Source organism: Adiantum capillus-veneris, chromosome 4 (genome assembly GCF_014529385.1).
Source record: "Adiantum capillus-veneris isolate H3 chromosome 4, ASM1452938v2, whole genome shotgun sequence".
Taxonomy (NCBI): domain Eukaryota; kingdom Viridiplantae; phylum Streptophyta; class Polypodiopsida; order Polypodiales; family Pteridaceae; genus Adiantum; species Adiantum capillus-veneris.
The window spans coordinates 18,970,351-18,994,315 of record NC_140934.1 but is presented as its reverse complement, the minus strand read 5'-3'; the positions used below and the strand labels follow the sequence as shown (position 1 = coordinate 18,994,315).

Sequence of the window (23,965 nt, the reverse complement as noted above, 5' to 3'; positions counted from 1 at the left end):
ACATGTTGGGAAGATATAAGGAAGCCAACATCTTCCACAAAACCAATTATTTATTTTTAGCGGCTTATAGCTTCATGCCTTCCTTTAATCAATACTTTTCTTGGTTGTATTGCTACAAGACTTCTCGCATTCAAAAAGTGGCCTTTTCAGCATAGAGGGTCCCATCACAACAATTATACATCTTAGGCAGTGTATAAGCACTAACTTGCACTTAGTAAGGCAATTGAAGTATGCAAATGCCATCAATGTAATGATAGTAAAGACCAAAAATACATTACCATCATTATATAGCCAAAGATAATGAAAGAAGAGATGATTTGCCCATCATAGAGCAATAACCGAGCACACAACCACAATTCTAACACAACCACAATAGAATTGAAGAAGAGGAAGACCTAGCCGTGAGAGATAAAAAACCACCTCAAATTTGCAAATAAGAGAGCATAAGCCTAGGCAGCACAGGATAGGGTTGAGGCCTTGAAGCTATCCTAGTGTTGACCTGTGAACTGTGACTCGTGAGACTTGTTGCCTTAGCATTGGACAATAGACCACGTAGGAGAAGGAAGGAGGGAGGGAGAGAGAGAGAGAGAGAGAGAGAGAGAGAGAGAGAGAGAGCACCTGAAGCATAGTTCACACCACGATCGATAGAGAGAGAAAGACATACGCCTTGCATTCCCCACAAAAAAACCACTAAAGAAAGTGGATTTTCAAAAATAACATATGCATGCACTTCACAAAACCACAAGACCTTCACATGCCAATTTTTCATTGGGCAAGCCCCGATGGCCATGGGCTCCAAATTCCTCCCCGCAATGCTCAAAATTCCTTTCTTTTAACGGCAATGGTAAAGTTAGTGCCAATAGGCAATGGCAACCAATGGTGATTCACGCCAGCATTTGAAGATCTCGAAAGATGGTGGTCGCAGTCTTCCCCCACGGGCTCATTGGCGTCCCCCTTGCTCGCCGTGTGCTCTTTCGCGAGCCAAACTCGGTCTCTTCGTTTTACCAGCATCTCGTATTCTCACGCGCGCCATCACGCGCTTTGAGCAGACGTCTAGCTGCCATAGCCATGACCACCGCTGCTCCAGATGCTGCATCTCCTTCTATGGTACACTCTAGAATTCTTATTTCGATTTCTAACGCTGGTTTTCAGCTGTGTTTTCGGATCATACGTGAATACAGGTGTCCGAGCACGTGCTTGTGTGCATTTGTGCTTGTTCAGCATGCGCGCACACACACACACACACACACACACACACACACACACACACACACACGTGTACACTCAAATTTCGTGAATCCAGAGTAGGTACTGGTTATAATGAGAAGACTACAAGCAGTAGTAGAATGCCTCAAACCGGTGAAAAGAAATGTCGGGAATGAGGGGTGGGGAAATGATAACAAGAACATAACGAGAAGAAAGTGGAGTTTTGGGGAGGTTCTTGTAAAGATGTTTGTAGACCAATTTCGTTAAAAAAAGAGGCGGTCTTATGCACTTTTGACACTCATTGAAATTTTATTTGCATCGGTTGTATCAAATTGCTGTTGTGGGAATGTCAAAACCTTCAGCCTATCTTGGGCGCCACTGAAAGTTTCAAACTTTACAACCGCAACAACTATTTGTAATCCGTAGGCTTTTACACAGGTATTAAATTCTCATGAACTAGTGCTTGCAACAAATTGCTGTTATATGAATGTCAAAGCCTTCAGTCTATCTTGCGCTCTGCTGAAAGTTTTACAGCTGCACACCTCCTTGTAATCCTCAGGTTTCACAAAGGTGTCAGATAGTGGTCGCAATAACTAACAAGCCATACAAAAGTGTCTTGGACCATTTGAGCTTTTTTTCCTCCGAGCAACTTGGAAGCTTGGTTCCATGCCCAATTTGTCTACAGACGAGAGTTTGCCATGTTGCCCAAAACACATTCATGCGCATATATGCACGATAACTTGTGAAAAGTTCAACCATAGCGGAGGTTGGAACGAGAGTAAAAAAGTGGAGGAAGGGGTGGACACTCATGGTTACTAGTAATCAGAGCATTATCCATTCAATACATAGCGGGATTCGTAGGAAGTACGGATATAATGACAAGGCAACTTTTTATCAGAATAGGCAGCTGAAGATGCAATGAAGACAAGAACTGGTCTTTGATCTGGTGGACACCTCGACTCCGATCTGGCTTGACTTTGATAAGATCCTCTGACACAATAGAACACCTGCAATGCCACATGCATGAACCGAGGCAACTGTGGAGAAGAGAGATCACTGAGGTAGTAAAGAGACATGACATTTGAGAGAGAGAGAGAGAGAGAGAGAGAGAGAGAGAGAGAGAGAGAGAGAGAGAGAGAGAGAGAGAGAGAGAGATGGGAAAGGCTCTCCATGCTAATAACAAACTGCTAAAACAAGTGACCAAGGGTGGTCTGACAAAGATCTGACATGCCTCAGTGGATAGACCCAAGGTACACACAAATGCGATTGCTACTACCATCTGCTCCTACACATGAGACCACTGACACGGTCTCCACATGGGTACCACCTCTAACATGCTTTGCCATTGCATGATCACAATGCCTATGTGAGGCTGCCGTGAGGAGGGAATCGCACTGTAAGAGGGTCTCCACACACTGACATTGCTGCCCAACAAAATGCTGGGGCTGATAAGAAAAACACTAGAGAAGCTGAGCAAGAATGCTAGGAAGAGGTCTTGCACTGCTTGCCAGCCTTGGCCTGATCTACACCCAAGGGGTTGCCTCCTGAGGGTGCCCCCCACTAGGCTCATATGCTGCATAATTGAAGATACCCCGCTTGCTCCCTATATAGGATCTCTATCAAGGTGCACAACCCAGTCCTTCGCATCCCACGACCTAGAAAATGGGGAAATAAGAGCAAATGCAAGGGAAAGGACATCAAATGCCCATAGGGCTCAGGGGGAAAAAATAGGAGAGGCTGGGATAAAATATCCTAGGCTACAGGAGCCTATATGGCCATGGAACCAAGCCAAAACCTCAAGCTAAACATGGCTTGAGAATTCTGACATGAGAAAACTGCCTAACTCTGGTCGGGCACAGCCACAAACAACCCTCACTCCCTGTCACCTCTCCCTTGGAGAAACTGGGACCGACTAGATGAATTGTAACAAACTGCTGACGTGTCAAATCCCTGAAGAATGGAGTCAACTTGTAGATGTCTCGGCCGAGGGGCCTAAACCCTAAGAAGAACAAGTAGAAGTCCTACCAACTTATGGGGACCCCGTTCGATGGGGCCCCCAAGTGACAAAGGATTAAAATAAAGCAGGACCTACGCACACACACACAAATTGATGACGTGGCAGAATTCCGAAAATTGCGCTGACATCTCTTTTTTTCAGTTCAGTTGTTATTGAAGTGCTAAAAGTCTGTTCAGTCTGTTCTTTTCTATTGGGACGTGGTGCCCGTCTTGGACATGAATCCATAGAGATGCCATAACTAACACTTTTCGGTGATGCCATGAAAGCAGTCGAGTGCAAAGATTTTGGGAGGCACTATGTTTTTAGTAGATTGAGCTTTTGGGCGTAGGCTTTTGTGACTGCTGCTTTTGGGCCTTGATGCCATTAAATATGAGCCTAGAGGGTCTACTCTGGGCGATCTATGCAGCGGTGCACGGATTCAGAAGACGACTCTTCGGAAATTGTACTCTATGGATTATTTAATATAAAAAGAAGTACCAAAAAGAGCACCAGACTTTGGGGCTAATACATCTGGAAGTGGTGCGTGTCTCGACTACTGATAGTAAAGTTCAAGTGTGTGCTATTTTGGCTAAGTTCGGTGATTGTCGCCAGTGGCTTGCTGGTTATTGTGGTATCAAAGCTTAAACGATTTGTTCTTTTTATAGCAATCAATGGTTTTTGGTGTTGTGGAAGTTGTGATCAAAGGGATTGGCAAGATCTCTTGAAAAGTTACAATGTTGCAAGATTTTTTCTAGCAGATTCATAAAGGGATTAGCAAAATAGAGAAGTTGCAATTGGCAAAATATTGATCAGAAATTGGACACAATAGATCAGTTGATGTGTGCAATTGATTCAAGAAGCATGTCACACGCACATCTAACCCTATGTGTATGTGGACAAGCTACTTCATGATAGGGGTTCAGTTAGCCTAGCTTAGGAAGTGATTTGGCACTTTTATGAGTGTGTTCGTAGAGCGTGCATGTCTAGACACTTAGAGTAGATGCATATCCTCTGGTTGCACATCATCAGATTACAGTTAGAATCCATCAGGAGCATTTTTACATTGCATAGACCTATTTTCCCTATTTTAGCCAATTTTCACTTATTATTTTTAAGTGACTTTTGTTGGGAACTAGGTAGGGCAATTTTAGCAAGCAACTATATAAGTAAACCTAGCACTAGCACTTTCTCATAGAAGAGGCAGCAGGAACATTTGTTCAACAGGCACCTTCTCAGCAAGATCCCCCCCTCATCAGCAGACCTAGCGTTTTTGCATTTGCAAAGCCTAGCGTTTTCAGCCACCCCCAACCCTGGCGTTTTTGCATTGCAGATCAGCCCCGACATTGGCAGACACAGCAGACCCCTAGCGTTTTTGCAACAGGATAATATTCGGCCCTAGCGTTTTGGCATCAGCATGGCAAATCAGCGTTTTGTAGTTCCATCGCGACAAGATCACCTTTAGCACCAGCGTTTTCAGTTTTCAGTTTTTAGCATCAAGATTCCGCAGTAGAACCCCCGAACCTCGCAGATCTCACCTTCCCGCAACAAATCCTTGCCGCACGGTCAAATCCATCGAAGTTTGCAGTTTCAGCCTGGAAAATGCAGATTTCAGCATCTGCGTTTTCAGCGCGTCGTCATTGCATCGTCATCATCGCCGTCGTCAGCGACGGAGTCAGAATTCAGCAGAAACAAGATTTGCAGATTTCACCCTTAGTGTTTTCAGATTTCAGCCCGTCTCATCGTCGTCCTCATCGTCTGCGACATCGTCGGCAAGTCCAAGAATTGTAGAGATTTGTGCAATCAATAGTAGACCGCTCTCGCCATAGAGAGTGGGGCCTTCGGAGGAGGGTTTGACAACATTCTGGTGTCGTATTCTTCTCTCTCTATCTATCAGTCTCAACACCTTCATTCACAGTGTTCACCACTTTGTTTGTGTCCATTGCACTCTCTCACTAAAGGAACGGAAGGCTCTCCCTTCCGTAAGTAAAAGGAACCCTTGAGCACAGTTCTGAGCACTCTCTTTGAGCAAAGTTCAACATTCACTTCCGCTACACCTTACAAAGCATGACTACCGAGCCACTCAGCTTGATAGATTCAGAAAAGGATGGGAAGAATCTCTTGAAAAGTTGCAATGTTGCAAGAACTTTTTGAAACTATTTATTTATGGACCTTCTAGACTTCTACCAATAGGAACCGTGGAGTTCCTAAAGTTTGGATTTGGAGGAGGATGACTTGATAGATAGTCCTCAGAGGAGACAGGTCTTGCCTTGGAATTTTCAGATGGGAGGAACCGACCACCTTGCAAAGCAAGGTGGAAGGATATGTAAGGTACGGTACAATTTCAATACGAAACTGTAAGGTATGGCCTTGAATAAGATTACCATCAAGAACGGGTTCCAATACCTAGGATCGATGATATACCTGACAGATTACAAGGTTCTACTTGTAATTGATCTTAAAAGTATCTATCATCAGTTCTAGATGGCTTTTGGAGATGTATGCAAGACCGCGTTTAGGACATCATTCAGATTGTACGAGTATTGGGTGATGCCTTTTGGTCTCACAAACGCTCTTGCAATGTTCAACATGATGGTGGATAGGATCTTTTGAGAGCATAGACATTTTGTTGACACATTCTTTGATGACATGATTGTTTTCTCCAACTTCAAACTAGAGCATTGGAAGCGTTTGTTGCAAGTGTTCAACGAACACAAATCGGTGATTAACGGAAATAAGAGAGAGTTCTTTCTACTAGAGAGTCACTTTTTGGGACACATTGTTTCGTCTAAGGATGTTAGCATGGATCCACCTAAAGTCTCAGCTAATCGTCTATTTTGAGAAATGTACAGGATGTTAGAAGCTTTGTGGTCTTTTGCTCTTACTACATGCTGTTCATCAAATAGTTTGTGGAGATTGCTACACCGTCGCATACTGTGACTTAGAAAGTGGTACCTTCACTTGGGACCTTCACAGATTGCAGCTTTTGAGAGACTCCGACAGAATTCGAATACTGGGCAGGGTTGATTTTGCCAGACTTCCAGAGATCTTTTAAGGTTTGTTGCGATGCTTGTGGAAGCAGTTTGGGTATGGTCTTAATGCAAGCTTACGAAAGTTGAATGTTGTCAATGTCATAGAGGGTTGCATAAATTTATGAAAAGGAGCTCTTAGTTATCATTCATACGTCCACTCAGTGGAGCCATTACTTGCTCGGTGTAGACTTTACAATGTACACAAATCATGACAGTTTGTTGTCCGAGAACAAGTTAACGGAAAAGCACATGAGATAGGCGAACATATTGTCGTAGCTTCCCTTTTAGATAGTGTACTTGAAGGAAAAGAAGATAGTGATGGCAGCTGCGATTTCTCGCAAGCCACATATATCCGTTGTTACATTAGTGCATCATCAGGATTTTGATCCGACGTGGCAAGAGTATGCTACAGACCCAGATTTTGGTGAGATCTTTGAAAGAGCATAGAGTAGGGAGACAATTTTGGGGTATTCTTGTTAACGTCGACGATGAGAGAGAGAGAGAGAGAGAGAGAGAGAGAGAGAGAGAGAGAGAGAGAGAGAGAGAGAGATGGATGCTTGAACCAACCAACCAAAGCAATGAATTAGATGATTATTATACAGTGGGGGCAAAGTGCTACTTATATACTACCGTGAGGGTCTTAAATACCCTTGAAATAAATTGCACGACCGAGATCCATGTCGAATAAGTAAAAATGACAAAATAATTAAATAGGATCACACTTTGCATTCACTTGAGATGCATTATAAGACCCTCATTGCAGCTCATAAAGGAGATATGTAGGAAGACCAAGTTGATGAAGAAGCTACTATTATGGACACCCCAACAATGGCTGATTGCTAGATACACCTTGGATTTGCAACCACCAGCCTATCACTGAAAGAATTCCATCTTGAGCACCGGTTTCCTCATAGAAAATTGAATTGTAGACCACACTACGTTCAAGAATCCTCATTTGTGAACTGTGAACACATCACGTCCAAGATTTTCAAGATAATGAGCTTTGGAATACACCTTGTCCATAATCTTGCCAACAACAATGAATTGTGTGTATCACATCGATAGTGTTTTGAATAAATATGTCAGATGCAATGTGCTTTGAACTTCGACACACGGGCCAAACATCGATGACTTGAACTCCGACACTGGTCCAAATCAAGTTTTGGGAGCTCTAGTTGCCCCTCTTTGCTTCTCACGTCCCTCTCTCTGGCTAAAGCATGTTGCGACACCCATCAACATGCTAGAAGGCTTCGAACTTTTGCCAGTGTAGTCTATGCGACACGAACAGACTTTGGTGTCTCCTTCGTAGAATCACTATGACTGCTATCTTCATCAAGCTTGCCTTGGCCTTTGTCCTTTTGCGAGCTCTTCAGTTTTCCTTCAGATTTACAATTCTTACACAAAGGACCATGCTTTCCACACTTGTAACAATGGCTCCTCCTGTTTAGTTTTTGATGCAACATGTGTCGATTCATCACTTCTTGAAACTTGAACCTTTCCTTGGGAGACTAAGACAACTTCCTCCTCAACGTGAAAAGAATTGAGATTTTAAAATCTAGATTTTCCTTTGTGATTTGCAATGGCTATAAGCTAACGAAAGGAAAACTTACCTTGAACTTGAAACAGAAAAAAGAACCCTCTATCGACCAAAATAGTCAAAATCGTTTTTCTTCTCGAGATTAGTAGAGTCAAGTACAACAAGCTCCTTAGCTTACTCCAAAGCAAAGGAAAACTTTGGAAGAGGAAGGCAGATTCTTTTGATTTCTCAAGATAGGACATACCTTTAAAGATTGTCCAGAATGTACAGATGCTCCGACACTAAAATAACCGGCTGCTAAGAAAGCAAAAACAACCATTAGTCTTTTACCCAAAATGGCTCTTGACCGCACCAGATGCTTGTAGTGAACTACTTAGAATTCAAGGCAATGCCACATTGATTTTACTTCAGTCCAGGAATAACAAAAACTTTATTCCCTCAAACTTTGGTAAAATTTTTGGAATTGATTATGACCTAATGGGAACTTAAATCAAAGTAGAGCTTAGTAGCTACATGAGATACAAGCAAAGTTATCCTGCTCATTGGGCCGATTTGAGTTTCCGTTTAAGTATACCATGGACAGGTCCCATCATGAAGCTTGGGAATTGTGCTGCTCTATTATGAATGCCTTGGCATCATCAGAATGATGCTACCATTGTAGTACGGCAAAGGCATATCATTATACAATACTGTGGAAAGCCTATCACTCTTCGACTCTAAGTGATTGGAGAACCTTTCACATGAACAACTTTTTAATATTTCTGCTTGTATTTTAATTATTGTTTGTAGTTGTTTAATATTGCTTGAACTTGTTTGAGTCTGTTTGGAATCCGTTTGAACGTGTTTCATGTTGTTTTCAACGTGTTTGGACAGGACTCTGAGGACCCATTGTAATGGTTGTACGGTCCGACAAGAGTCCCCAAACCTGTTAACCTGACTGGGCTTAATGGTTTTATCCGTTATAAGCTTTCTCCTGTATGGTTGGATAGGAGTCTCCAGACCTGTACATCCGTCAAGAGTGGGTCCTCAGTACACTTTTGGGCTTGAAAGAGTTTAGAAGCTGTATTACGATATTGGATTTTATGACCCAAATGAGAAAACTACCTTTCGAGGCTGGGTACAGCCCCCACTCCCTATCACCTGCCACTAGGAGATACCAAAACGGACTGGACAAATCCAAAGGGATACCAAACTCTTAACACCCCCTCTTAGCTCTATCAGAATAGCCAGCGAAGATGCAATGAAGTCGCGGACTTGCCTCCGATGTGGTGGACACCTCGATTCCAATCTGGCTCAACTACAAAAAGATCCTTTGACTCAAGAGAACATGTGTAATGCCACATACATATACAAGGCAACTGTGGGGAAGTGATCTAAGGCATCTAAGGCAATTGTGGAGAAGTGAGATCACTAAGGTAGAAAGAGACAGGACATTTGAGAATGAGAGAGAAAGAGGGCTGTTCATATGTTGTCAGCATTGTTGTATTGTCACTTTCTGTTTTGCTTGCCTTGTGGTATGAATGATGCTTTCCAGTGCAATAACTAAGGCCTATTCAGGAGCCTTATTTGTGCATTTGATAGATTTTGTTTCTAATTATTGAACCAAAGGCTAATAAGGCCCTTTTTTTTTCCCCTAGATCACAAGTGAGAAAGAAGAATTAGAGTTCTGGCAACGTGTAACAGCTCATCAGGTATGCTTACATTTTGCTCATTTACTTTTCATCATTTGATCTATAAGGTGCTCATTGGGGTACCAATGTTGTACCACTAGACAATGCTTACATGCTTAAGAGTCCTGAACATTCCAGATGACAGTGAAAATTAAAGAGGACAAGTAGTGTATAGGAAGTCTGCAGTTCTCTATAATTGTTAGTAGAAAAAAAAAACTTTGCTATCTGGTTCTGTGCATTTGAAAAATAAGAATGTAATCAGTCACAAAGGGAAGAGAACATTCTTTTAAATCATATCTTGGCTGAATTTTCTTTCGAATATTTTTTTTCCCTAAGAAAACAATCCTTCCATTAGTTAAGAAAGGGCTACAAACTGCCCCTGCTAGCGAGGGCTACATCAACATGTGGGGATGCTCTTCCAGTGAAAATACAAGATATGTACAATGATGGCGAAATTAGGAAATTGGGGGGGGGGGGGGGGGGATAGCCACACTGGTGGGTGGTGCTGCCATCTTGGCACGCCATGAACCATGGCGAAGAAGGGCTCTGGGTGCCAAAGTCGAATGAAGGCCTCTTGGCGCTTCTGCATGCAACCGGTTAAAGCTACCATGAAGTCTCTCAAACTGGCCCCTGAGGGTATGGACAAGCTCCAGCCAGATGTCACGGACAGTCTCCGCTGGTGGGATGGGTCAAGCCTCAAAGATGCGGAAGCAGTGGGCGCGCCAGATGAACCATAGTGTAAGACTGCAAATGAGCTCCTAGCACAACTTTCTATCTCTGCTCCACTCCCGAGGAACTGTCGCTGGCTGAAGTGTAGGCCGGCCCTCCTGTATCACAATCATCCTGCTGGCAGAAGCCATCTCAAAACCAAGTGCTGGGCCCGTGAGTGTGGACAGAGCTGCAGCACCCCAAGTGTGCTGGCTGGCTGTGGAGAGTGTAGGCATCAACCAAAGAATCCGCAAACCTGCTGTGCCATGGGGCTTTCCACAAAGAATGACAGTCTCAAGTGGGTGATCACAGGCGGCATACTACCGAGAGGCTGCTGTGCATCAACCAACTCCCCTCTGCGGTAGCTCGATGTGCAACTAGCCACTGGAACATGGTGGCACAGCTGGCCAGTCTGCTGTCCCATAAGCGCTATCAGAATCCTGCCAAGAATGGCAAAACTCGGACGTGAGACCCTCCTCTTGCTAGTGAGAGGCTGCAACAGGACAAGCCTCTCTCCGCACTGTCAGTATGTGGTGACCAAGCCAAGCTGTGTATTAGAAGAAAGGGGTACCCGGGTGAGTAAAGGGATCTCGCCATAACCATTCCCCCAGGTCCCATTGTACTCGCACCAAAGGACAGCTTCCCAAGCCCAAAGCCGCCAATGTCCTGACTCAAGATTTTTCGAGTTGGGGTCTATGACAAAAGTCTCCCCACTGATGCCCACAACTCTGATCTGCTGAAAGCCCACAGCGAGTTGTCCTGACTCAAGATCTGTGGGGTCGGAATCTATGACACACAAGTCCTCCCATTGATGCCCACAACTCTGATCTGCTGAAAGCAACACTCAGCCACCTCTGGTGCCTTGACAATGACTCTGTGAAGGTGGCCCTCCCCCTGAACCTTGAAGAACACGCAAGACCCTGTGTCTGAGTAAGCCCTAGCTGAAATGAGGACCTCCAGTCGTGTGAAAGCCCCCATCCAGTAGGGAGCTGTCGGCTCCAGAGGGGTGTGCCACTCTGCAGATATAGCCTCTACAATATCTTGACACATACTTTGCACCTCCCTCATGCCTCGTAGCTGAGCGTCCTGAACCTCCTCTGAGAGTACTGTGTAACAGACTTGGACACTCCAAGTCAAGAATCTACCGCAACACAACAGGAATTCACTTCAAAACAGTTCACAATTCGATTCGACACCGGCCGGGCGGAGTTCCGTGCCAAGAGATATTGGCCCTAAAGACTGACGCCCCTTTCGGTATTTCTTTTTGTATTAAATCTGTGCTCAAAAGTACAAGGGAGTGGGAGGGTCTCACTCTCAGACTCTGCGTCTAGATGCTCTCAGAAGTGGGAGCCCAAGCCACACTTATAAAGGTTTACAAGGGATGCCAAAAGCATAGCCCCAAAAGCTGCCCATAAAAAGCATTCAAAAATAAGGTAACTCTTCTCACAAGACTTGCTTAATAAAATAAAGCAAAGCTTAAAAATAAAGCTATTAATCTCCAAAAGCTTTCACTTGCGTAGAGAAAAACAGCCAGCTTTTGTGTAGGTTATTTGCGTAGAGAAAAGCAGCCCATGCATCTTCCGTACAGCCTTTTGCCACGTCAGTAGTCCGTGAAATGCGCCGAGTTCTGGACCGCAATTTACGGGTTTCTGTACAGTGCTGCCACGTCAGCATTCAGGTGTGTGTGTGTGTACACGGGCTAACACGTCACTGGGTTGTGACATTCCCCCCTCTTGAAAGCATTGTAATTGCCCTCGATTACGCGTGCAAAACAGATAGAAGCCATAAATTGTCTTAGCAGATGTTGACTGTTAGTACTAGGAACACAAATCTAGCACATGTACCAATCGATAGTCACATCACATGACATCACAGGACATCAATTGACATCACAGGACATCACATGACAAATCACATTCAAAAATTCATTCGGATCTCCGACCATGATTAATCGGCAACGTGTTTAGCAATCGCATCTAGATCCACTTAGGACCTCATAGATGCCCGATTCACTAATCTATATTGCAATCACGTCTATCGAGATCTTTCAGACCGAAATGCTGCAGTCATTTCGTCTATCAGTTTCTGCACTTAAACAAGTCAAGAACAAATCAGTATCATATTATCGGGAATTCCAGTTCATAAAGTCATTACAGCAGAATATTGTCAGCTCTATCTCTGAAACTCAAAAGAGACATCAGTGACTTTAGTATCAAAAATCGAGGCAATCTGTTGACAAAGGAGCGGAGCGACTCCCCTCTTGTGCATACCCGTTGCACCAGATTCCGCCCAGCTGAGTTCGGGGTTCCATTTAGAATAGACTATGCTATCAACTACCTCATTTTTGTGCTAATTTTTTCGATTTAATGCTTCTTTTAGTGCTAGGCTTCATTATGGCTGAGTCTGCCCTTGATCTCCGGAGTCATGACAGAAACTCAGTACGCTGAACTTTGTGTTGATGTATGCTCATGTGTGTGTGCGTGTGGTGTATGTTGTGTTGGGGAGTATATGTTACTACCTAGTTCTACACCCACTATTGGGCACTGATGACGTTAGTGGGGATGTCGTGGTATTTAGTCAATACTATGGATGATGGAGCTGATGGTTATATTGTCTTGTGGCTGACTACCATGGGTCTATACCTTGCACTTTCCTTCAAGGGTGAGTCTGGGCTTATCCTGGATTCATCTAGGTATATATAGACTATGCTAATCCAATTGCTTCAAGGTAAAGATTCACAATCTGAGGAGTATTTGCTAGGTCTTCCTCCTCCATCCACTTCGCATCCACCACGGGATAGTTCTTGAATTTAACCAAGAACCTTCGTATCGCTTTACCCTTTATCTTTTTGTCTTTATGTGCCAATATCTGTTCTGGAACAAGGATCTCCTCGTTTTCTTCCACTTCGGATTGCTCATCAGGCTCCCCATCATCGGGCACATCGCCTTTAAGGGCTTCAAGAGACTCACATGAAAAGCATTGTGAATTCTCCAAGTATCGGGCAACTTCAGTCTAAAGGAGACATTATTTATCTTTTGGGAAATCTGGAAAGGTCCGTAGTAGCGCATACTAAGCTTTGGAAAAAGCCTCTCCTTTCACTTTTTCTTTCTCAGGCATGCCTTCTCAAAACGTAAGAGCACCCAATCGTTCTCCTTCAATTTCAAATCGCGACGAGGCGATCTGCTGCCTTTTCTGTCTTTCTTGGGATTTCTGCAAAGCCTCGCGGACCTTGGCAAAAGCTGTGTCCAAGTCACGCGTGTACTCGTCGGCTTCAAAAATCTTATCTTTCGTGCTTAAGAAGGGTGGAACCTTCGTAGCACCTTCAATAATTTCAAATGGCGCCTTCCCCGTCGAAGAATGTATCGTGTTATTGTAGGCAAATTTCACCGAAGGTAAATACTTTTCCCATTGAGTCTTCTAATCCGAGATGTAAGACTTCAATAAATCTAGTACCATTGAATCAACAATCTCAGATTTGCCCGTCAGTCTACGGGTGGAACGATGACGAGAACTACAGCCGCGTGCCAATGTTCTCCCAAATAGCCTTTCAAAACAAACTCATGAATCTCGGGTCTCTGTCGGAGACAATCGTCTCAGGCATGCCATGTAGTCTGAAGATCTGGGCCACAAATAGTGTCGCTAAGTGATCCGGCTTGACTGTTTTCTTCACTGGAATGAAATGAGCTTGCTTGCTAAATCTGTCAATAATAGTCTAGATACCATCGTGCCCACCCTGTGTTCTCGGGAGATCAAAAATGAAATCCATTCCAATACTTTCCCAGGGGCGGGTGGTATGGGTAAAGGCTGTAACAATCCCTGTGCTTTATGCCTGTCAAACTTGACCTTCTGGCATACCAAGCAACTACGTACAAAATCATCCACATCCTTCTTGAGTCCTGGCCAAAAGAAGTATCTCTCCACACCTTTCAAGGTGGTAGTTATGCCGCGGTAACCCGTAAAAGGTGGACAGTGGCGTTCGGTTAAAACCTTTTCCCTCAACGGCTGTGTAATGCACAACACAACATCGTTTTCCTCATTAAGTAGCCATCCCGAATGGAATATCCCGCTACTATCTCCCCATTTTGTATTCGAGTGAAAATATGCAAAATCTGTATTTGTGGCATACTGATCGGCCATATCCTCGAAGCTCCTTTGATGAATCGTGGAAATAGCCAGAACCAACGGCTTCCGAGACAAAGCATCTGCCACCAAGTTCTTTTGTCCTTGCACATGGACAATCTGGAAGTGAAACTGTGACAAGATGTTTGCCCACCGCATCTGCTTTTCCGATAGCTGCTTCTGTGACAAGAAGTAGCGTAAACTCTGATGGTCTGTGAAGACAGTAAAATCCGCTCCGAGTATGTAATGTTGCCACTGAGTAAGAGCATGGATAACCGCCAAAGGCTATTTCTCATAAATCTGTGCTGTCAATTCCGGCCTTGAAAACAATCGGCTTTCGTAGGCAATGACATGGCCTTCTTGCATTAAGACCGCACCCAGACTACGACCACAAGCATCACAATATACTTCAAATGACTTCTGCAAGTCCAGCAAAGTCAAAACTGGTCCTGTAGTCAATTTCTCTTTCAGTGTCTGAAAGGCAGTCACCTCTGTGGATCCCCACGAGAAAGAGACTCCTCCTTTCTGCGTCAACATATGCAAAGGGGAAGCAACCTCTGCAAACTTTCTAATGAACCGCCTGTAGTACGAACATAAGCCCAAGAAGCTTCTAACTTCATGGACATTCTTCAAATCGGGCCAATCACGGATAGTCTCTATCTTGGCAGGGTCCATCTGCACTTGCTACTATTGAGACAATGTGTCCCAAAAAGTGTATCTTGGGCAGGAAAAATTCACTTTTCTTCGCATTAATCACCAACTTGTGATCTCGTAATGCTTGAAAGACCTGTAGCAGATGTTCTCTATGTTCTGCCTCATCCTTGGAGAAAACACTGAACAATGATGCCGTCAAAGAAAGTGCCAACAAATAGTCTGTACTCTCGAAAAATCCTGTCCATCATCCGGTTAAATGTCGCTAGAGCATTGGTTAGGCCTAAAGGCATCACCAAAAACTCAAATAACCCAAAAGTCGTCCGAAAAGCTATCTTGTAGACATCTCTCGGCGCGATTCGGATCTGATGATATCCGCTCTTCAAATCGATCCTGCTAAAACACGAGGATCCCTGTAGTTGGTCAAGAATATCATCGGTCAAGAATATCATCAATCCTAGGAATCGGAAATGTGTTCTTGATGGTGATTTTGTTGAGAGCTTTAAAATCGATGCTCATTCTCCAAGATCCGTCTTTCTTTAAAACCAACAACACTGGAGAGCAGTACGGTGAAGTACTACGCTGGACAAGACCCTTCTCCAAGAGGTCTTTCACTTGGTTCATAATTTCTTCGTTCTGGGCTCGGCTCACACGGTAAGGTGGCCGGTTCGGTGGTGTGCTTCCAGGTATCAGATCAATGGTATGATCCTCAAGACGAGCGGGTGGTAATTCGCTTGGCAGGCCCTCTGAAAAGCAATCGGCATAGTGTGGAGAAAATCTTGGCGTTCTTTATCAAGTTCCGACAAATTTGTCTTATGTTCATCATTCAACTCTTTCAAAAAGATCGAGTAAACAAACAGACTGGATTACATTAATTTGGAAATGGCCGAAGTTGATACAATAGGGACAGACTCGCCCTTACGTTTCACATCAAGTACAATAGTTCAGCCCTTCTCTGTAGTCAAAGTCGCTTTTCTCGCCCGATAGTCGACCACGGCGTTGTTCTTATGGTACCAGGGAATTCCCAAGAAGACATCACAACCTTCCAAGGGCATTATGTAGAAGTCCTCGTGCCCCAAATACCCCTGACAATGCAACCGAAGTTTGCCAATGACAGGTGTAATGGCTACGTCCGTGCCGGGTGCCGCTAGAATTGCTTTTGTTAGTGGTTAGTGGTCCCATCTCATCGGGTGTGATCTCGAGCTGCGCCGCCAATTCAGGTGAAATGAAATTGGCCTCCATCAAAGAAAATCAGGGCTTCTTGATCTTTCACTTTGCCCCAAGCGCTGCAAAGTTCTATACTCTCGTAAATCGTGCTTGGGTCAATACCCATGCAATCTTTGGAACCAGTCCTTCTTTCATCTTGCCCTTTCGTCCACGTTCCTTAACTGCTTTCGAACTCTCAGGCCTTTCTTCATCTTTGTCTTTCTGTTCTTTCGGTGCCTTTTTAGGGCACTTCGCGGAGATGTGCCCAGTTTCCCCGCATCCAAAAAGCACTTCCTCTCTTTGATGTAGTTAGCTCTCTCGTGAAGAGTGAGCTTGGGCTGTGCATCCTTTTCTTTCTTTTCTGGGTTGCTCTTCTTCTTTCTACTTTCATTGGTCGAAGTCTGTTCGGTCCTTTGCGTCATGATTTCATATGTGGGGTAGGTCAAATTGCCTGAATGAATGGCAAAACCCTGTTTCGCATGATTCATCAGTTCTTGAATAGAATCTGACTTTTGCTCTAAGTAGTTATCCCGAATCTCTCGTTCAATCTGTCCTTTGAACGAGATCTTCTTAAATGAAGAAGGTGGTAGAAAAGAGCTCCAGAATCTCTCGCAATATGCGTGCAATGTATCTTTCTTGGTCATCCGAAGATGGTTCCAAGCAGTTCGTATGTCGTGCTCATACTCCTGAGTTAGCCATGAAGAAATAAGAAGCCTTTTAAATTTTAGCCATTTAAGTCGCGCTTTCTTGTTCAATAGAAGAGTGGACCACCAAGTTCGATCATTTCCCTTGAAGTAAGAGGTAGCCCTTCGAATCTTGGAGTGCTCTGACTCTGAGTAATGTCCTCCGGAGAAAGCTATGTCAAACTGTTGTATGAAGGCCAAAGCCTTCAAAGGATCTCGAAATCCAGAAAGCGTGTCAAATTTAATTGACTATCCACCTTCTTTAAATTCTCGGACTTTCTTGCTTTTATCTTCCAGAAAGTCATACTGGTTGGCTTTATAAAAATTCTTCTTCTTTGCATAAAATCTGTTGTCGTCAGAGTCCGAACTATCCGAAGACGAGTCCTTTGTAGAACTGTCAACAATTGGGCGAGATTTAGGCTTCTTTGCCTTTTTCTTGCCCTTTTTGAAGCGTTGCTTTTTGCTTTGCTTTTTCCCTTTCTGTCTTCTTCGCTCGAGTCAGAAGAGCTAGAAGAACTGTCAGAAGAAGAAGATGAAGAAGAAGAACTGGGTATTCCTTCAAATCGCACATGCTTCTTCTGCTTTCTTGCTGAGGCAAATGTAGATTGACGGCCTAAATAACCCGGGAAGTCAGCTCCTTCCTTCTGCTTTTTGTTGTGCTTTTTAGCTTTGTTCTGCGCGTCAAAAAGCTGGCTAATCCATGCATCAATCACCTCTGTCAATTCTTGCTCTGTAAACATCCTCGGCGTAGGAGGTTGTTTGAGCGCCGATTTGAGGGGTGGCTCCGTGGTTTTCCGCCACTGTGAGTGCACCTCGTCGAAGGAGGTTTGGGTCAAAATTTTGCAAGTTTAGGGTCCTTCGCAAAATCTATCATTAACTTTGTTGCATCATCGACCAATCTCGATGTTCCATCAATTCAAGCTCCGCCTAAGTAGGCCGAGGCGGGCCATACTCCTCACGTGAATCTTGTTCGTGATCTCTTCCTGCATCTCTGAATGCAGAGGAAGTCGACTGTGCTTTGCTCGAATCCATAAGTGCCGCGTAAAAAGGATCGGATTTCTCGGTAGAAGAGAAATCGGCCGCGTTTGGATACCACAGTAACAGACTTGGACACTCCAAGTCAAGAATCTACCGCGACACGACAGGAATTCACTTCAAAACAGTCCACAATTTGATTCGGCACCGGCTCGGTGGAGTTCCGTGCCAAGAGATATTGGCGCAAAGACTGGTGCCTCTTTCGGTATTTCTTTTTGTATTAAATCCGTGCTCAAAGTACAAGGGAGTGGGAGGGTCTCACTCTCAGACTCTACGTCTAGATGCTATCAGAAGTGGGAGCCCAAGCCACACTTGTAAAGGTTTACAAGGGATGCCAAAAGCAGAGCCCCAAAAGATGCCCATAAAAAGCATTCAAAAATAAGGTAACTCCTCTCACAAGGCTTGCTTAATAAAATAAAGCAAAGCTTAAAAATAAAGCTATTAATCTCCAAAAGCTTTCACTTGCGTAGAGAAAAACAGCCAGCTTTTGTAGGTTATTTGCATAGAGAAAAGTAGCCCACGCATCTTCCTTATGGCCTTTTGCCACGTCAGTAGTTTGTGAAATGCATCGGGTCCTGCGCCTCGATTTACGGGTTTCCGTACACTGTTGCCACGTCAACATTTAGGGGTGTGTGTACACGGGCTGCCACGTCACTGGGTTGTGACATACTGTAAATTGCAACCAGTCCCCAAAAGTGTGGGCTGGACCCTCTGCCATGGGAATCCAAGAGACATGAGGTATGCTACCAAATATGTTGCCTCACAGCGTGTTGACCATAGGGTTCCAAACAAGTGGCTGCCTCAAACGCTCCTCAATGCATGTGGGTTGGTGCTATTCAAGGCCACCCCACAACTGCTCCCAACGCCGAAGCAGGCTCGCGGCAAAGCGATCCATCTCGTGCTCAGGTCTACTCTGCGCATCTATGTGAAAATCCGGTGGGTGGAAGGGCTCCATGGGCCTCCCGTCTGTGGAACCTTGGCTTGAATTTGATGAAGCAATAGCTCCTTCCAAGGCTCCTCCCCTTAGAAGAAGTCTTTTGACCACAAGCTTCCCAAGGAGGGCTCTACTCCGTCTGTCACAAACTGGTGACGTGGCTAATCCCGGACACACACAACCACTGAAATGCGCCGAAAAGGCTGACGTGGCAGTTGGCCAGAGAGAAAAGCACCGAAAAACGCACTGACATGCTGACGTGGCAATGTACGGAAATCCGGAAATTGCGCTGGATGATTTACGGCAGCTTTTGGGATAATTGCTTTTGAGGTTATAAGCTTTTAAGTTTAAGTGCTTTTGGGCATCCCTTGTACCTTTAAATAAGTAGGCAAGGCCTCACTTCTCAGAGCATCGGGACGTAGAGTGTGAGAGTGAGCACCTACCCATTCTTTTGTACTTCGAACACAGATTAATACAAAAAGAAATACCGAAAGGGGTGCCAGTCTATGGGGCCAATATCTCTAGGCACGGAAACTACGCTGGGCCGTGTTGACTTAATTGTGAAGTGTGAACTGTTTTGAAGTGAATCTCTGCTGTGTCGAGGTAGAATCTTGACTTGGGGTGTCCAAGTTTGTTATAGTGGTATCAGAGCACAGAAAGATTCTTCTTCTACGAAGGATCCGATCCTTTTTGCAGCGCACACAGCTTTTGGGAAAGAATCTTTGTGTCCCAACTGCGGACTTATTAGCCACTCCACCCTTCATACATCGTGCATCGGGCACGCTCCTGTCTTCATCGCTCTGTCTTACAGGGCATAAAGCCATAAAGAATCCCAGATTACACATCGGTTCTCGTGAAGAATCTGACAGAGATGGCACCTCTCAGTGGGAAGGCAAAGAAGGGTTGAAAATCCGGCGCGGGAACTGAAGAAAAGAATGAAGATTTGGGCAAATTTTTTTTTTGGACAAGTTTGCCAGAAAGGAGTACAAACGTCAATTGCAGATTGGCATATGTGTGAACAGATTGATTAAGTACTCTAGGGACCCGAGATTGGCGAAACACCTGAAGAATTACCCGATTGATAAGATTTACTCGAGATGGCTTGTGGCCATCGCTTCTCCTCTCAGGTAGGGAGGAAAGCCGAAAAGACAGACGAGTGCAGAAAAGCGGATCCTGTACTTGCAGAAAGACATGAACAAGCACTCTTGAAAAGAAGCATTTTGCCAGAGCCAACCAATATGACTTTCTCGAAGACAAAAGCAAGAAAGTGAAAGAATTCAAAGAAGGTGGCCAGTCGATTAAGTTTGAATCCTTTTCTGGGTTCCGAGATGCTCCGAGGGCTTTAGCCTTCATTCAGCAGTTTGACATAGCTTTCTCTGGAGGGCATTACTTAGAGCACTCCAAGATTCGGAGGGCTACCTCTTTCTGCAAGGGAAATGCTCGAACATGGTGGTCCACTCTTCTTCTGAGGAAGAAGTTCCAGTTAAATGGTTGAAATTCAAAAGGCTCTTTATTTCTTCTTGGCTGACTCGGGAGTACGAACGAGATATACGAACCTTTTGGAATCATCTTCGGATGACCCAAGGAGATTCTTTGGTCACTTATTGCGAGAGATTTTGGAACTCTTTTCTACCAACCTCTTCATTTAAGGTCTCTTTTTGAGCGGTTTTGCTGCGGACTTCGTACAGAGATCAGAGACTACTGCCTGGAACAAAAGTCGAATTCTATTCAAGAATTGATGGGTCATGCGAAACGGGGTTTTGCGATACATTCGGGAAATTTGACTTACCCCACTGATGAGATCTTGACTCAAAGAACCCAACAGACCTCTCACAATGAAAGTAGAAAGAGAAAGAGTTCTCAGGACAAAGAAACGAAAGATACACGTCCCCGAAGACTCTTAGAGAAAGGGCTATCTATCTCAAAGAGGGGAAGTGTTTTGGCTGCGGGGAATGTGGACACATCTCCGCAAAGTGCCCCCAAAAGGCACAGCAAGAACAGACTAAAGACAGGCCAGAGAGTTCTAGAGCAGCAGAGGAATGTGGCAGAAAAGGGAGATGAAAGCAAAACTGGTACCACATTGCGTGGGGCCCTAACTGAATCAGATGAACGAAAGTACAAAACTTTTCCGTACTTATGGCAAAGTGAACGATCAGGAAGCCCTCATTTTTTTTGATGAAGGAGCCAAGGCCAACTTCTTTTCACTTGAATTGGCAACTCGATTTGGAATTACGCCTGACAGGTTGAGGCCACAGGCGGAGGCAGTTCTAGCGGCACCCGGACGGGATGTTGCCATTACATCGATCATTGGCAAACTTCGTTTGCAATGTCAGGGGTGTTTAGGGCACGAGGACTTCTACGTAATGCCCTTGGGAGGTTGTGATGTCCTCCTCAAAATCCCTTGGTATCACAAAAACAACGCCGTGGTTGACTATCGAGCTAAGAAAGCAACTTTGAGAAATGAAGGGCAAAGAGATTGTACTTGATGAAATTCAGTTTCTTTACTCGATTTCTGGAGAGAACTAAATGATGATTGAAGGTCGAATATGTTTTGACCTTGATAAAGAACACCAAGATTTTCTCCACACTCATGCCGATTGCTTTTCTAAGGGCCTGCCATACGAGTTTCCACTATCTCGTCCTGAGGATCATACTATTGGTCTGATACCTGGAAGCACACCATTGAACCGGCCACCTTACCGTGTGAGCCGAGCCCAGAATGAAGAGATTATGAACCAAGTGAAAGACCTCTTGGAAAAGTATCCAGCCGAGTACTTCACCCTACTTCTCTTTGGTGTTGTTGGTTTGGAAGAAAGACGGATCTTGGAGAATGTGCATTGATTATAGAGCTCCCAATAAAATCACCATCAAGAACAGATTTCCGATTCGGAGGATCAATGATATTCTTGACAGATTACAGGGATCCTCTTGTTTCGGCAGGATCGATTTGAAAAGCGGATATCATTAGATCCGAATCACGCCGGGAGATGTCTACAAGACAGCTTTTCAGACGAGCTTCGGTTTTTATAAATTTTTGGTGATGCCTTTTGGCCTTACCAATGCTCCAACGACTTTTAACCAAATGATGGACAGGATTTTCAGAGAGTACAGATCTTTTGTTGGCACTTTCTTTGATGACATTATAGTCTTCTCCAAGGATGAGGCAGAACATAGACAACATCTGCTACAGCAACAGGAGTACAAATGGACTTGGCCAAGATTGAGACTATACGTGATTGGCCTGATTTGAAGAATGTCCATGGAGTTAGAAGCTTTTTTTGCTTATGTTCTTACTACCTGCAGTTCATTAGAAAATTTGCAGAGGTTGCTTCCCCTTTGCATATCTTGACACAGAAAGGAGTCCCTTTCTCATGGGGACTTATAGAGGTGACTGCCTTTCAGACTTTGAAAGAGAAATTGACTACAGGACCAGTTTTCACTTTCCCGGATTTGCAAAAGTCATTCCAAGTATATTGTGATGCTTGTGGTCGTAGTCTGGGTGCGGTCTTAATGCAAGAAGGCCATGTCATTGCCTACGAAAGCCAATTGTTTTCAAGGCCAGAATTGATAGCACAAATATATGAGAAAGAGCTTTTGGCGGTTATCCATGCTCTGTCTCAGTGGCGACATCACCTACTCGGAGCCGATATTACGGTCTTCCCTGATCATCAGAGTTTATGCTACTTCTTGTCACAGAAGCAGCTAGCGAAAAAGCAGATGCGGTGGGCTAACATCTTGTCACAGTGTCACTTCCAGATTGTCCATGTGCAGGGACATAAGAACTTGGTGGCAGATGCTTTGTCTTGGAAGCAGTTGTTCTTGGCTATTTCCGCGATTCATCATAGAAGCTTCGAGGACATGGTCAGTCAGTACGCCACAGATCCAGATTTTTCAGATGTATTCAGTCGAATACAGAATGGGGAGGTAGTAGCAGGATATTCCATTCGGGATGGCTACTTGATGAAGAAAACGATGTCGTGCGTTACACAGCCATTGAGGGAAAAGATTCTAACCGAATGCAACTGTCTACCATTTACGGGTCACCGCGGCATTGATACCACCTTGAAAGGTGTAGAGCGTTACTTCTTCTGGCCGAGACTCAAGATGGATGTGGACGATTTTGTACGCAGTTGCTTGGTATGCCAGAAGGTCAAGTTTGACAGGCATAAAGCACAGGGATTGTTACAGCCTTTACCCATTCCCACCCGCCCCTGGGAAAGTATTGCTATGGATTTCATTTTTGATCTCCCGAAGATACAGTGGGCACGATAGTATCTGGACTGTTATTGACAGATTTAGAAAGCAAGCTCATTTAAATCCAGTGAAGAAAACAGTCAAGCCGGTTCATTTAACGAGATTGTTCGTTGCCCAGATATTCAGATTACATGGCATGCCTGAGACAATAGTCTCTGAGAGAGATCCCCGATTCACGAGTTTGTTTTGGAAGGCTATATGTGAGAACATCGGCACACGGTTGTAGTTCTCGTCATCTTTCCACCCGCAGACAGCAATATGAGATTGCAAATTTAGTCGCATTGGATTTATTGAAGTCTTACATTTCTGATCAGAAGACTCAATGGGAAAAGTTTTTGCCCTTGGTGGAATTTGCCTACAATAACACGATCCACTCTTCGACGGGGAAGGCGCCATTTGAGATTATTGAAGGTGCTATGAAGGTTCCACCCTTCCTTAGCATGAAAGATTAGATTTTTGAAGCCGACCAGGGACTTGGACATTGCTTTTGCCAAGGTCCGGGAGGCTTTAGCGAAATCTCAAGAAAGACACAAGAAAGCAGCAGATCGACACCGTCGCGATTTGAAATTAAAGGAAGACGATTGGGTGCTCTTACGTTTTGAGAAGGCACGCCTAAGAAAGAAAAAGGAAAAGGAGCGGCTTTTTCCAAAGCTTAGCATGAGATACTATAGACCTTTCCAGATAAAAGAAAAGATAAATGATGTCTCCTTTAGACTGAAGCTGCCTGATACTTGGAGAATTCACAATGCTTTTCATGCGAGTCTGTTGAAGCCTTTTAAAGGCGATGTGCCCGATGATGGGGAGGCAGATGAGCAACCCGAAGTGGAGGAAAGCGAGGAGATACTCGTTCCAGAACAGATATTGGCACATAAAGATAGAAAGATTAAAGGTAAAGTGATGAGGCGGTTCTTGGTTAAATTCAAGAACTATCCCGCGT

General features: G+C 44.3%; 1 protein-coding gene across 1 annotated transcript in view; it reads left to right on the top strand.

Moving 5' to 3' along the window:
• The first annotated feature begins 871 nt into the window (after positions 1-871).
• Positions 872-23,965, top strand: part of LOC147458814 (FMN binding protein) — a 109,739-nt gene continuing 86,645 nt past the window's right edge. Inside the window, exons 1-2 of the mRNA XM_086510248.1 lie at positions 872-1,107; positions 9,406-9,459. Of these exons, the coding sequence (XP_086366374.1) occupies positions 913-1,107; positions 9,406-9,459 (249 nt within the window). The 5' untranslated portion in view covers positions 872-912. The remainder of the gene's footprint in view (positions 1,108-9,405; positions 9,460-23,965) is intronic.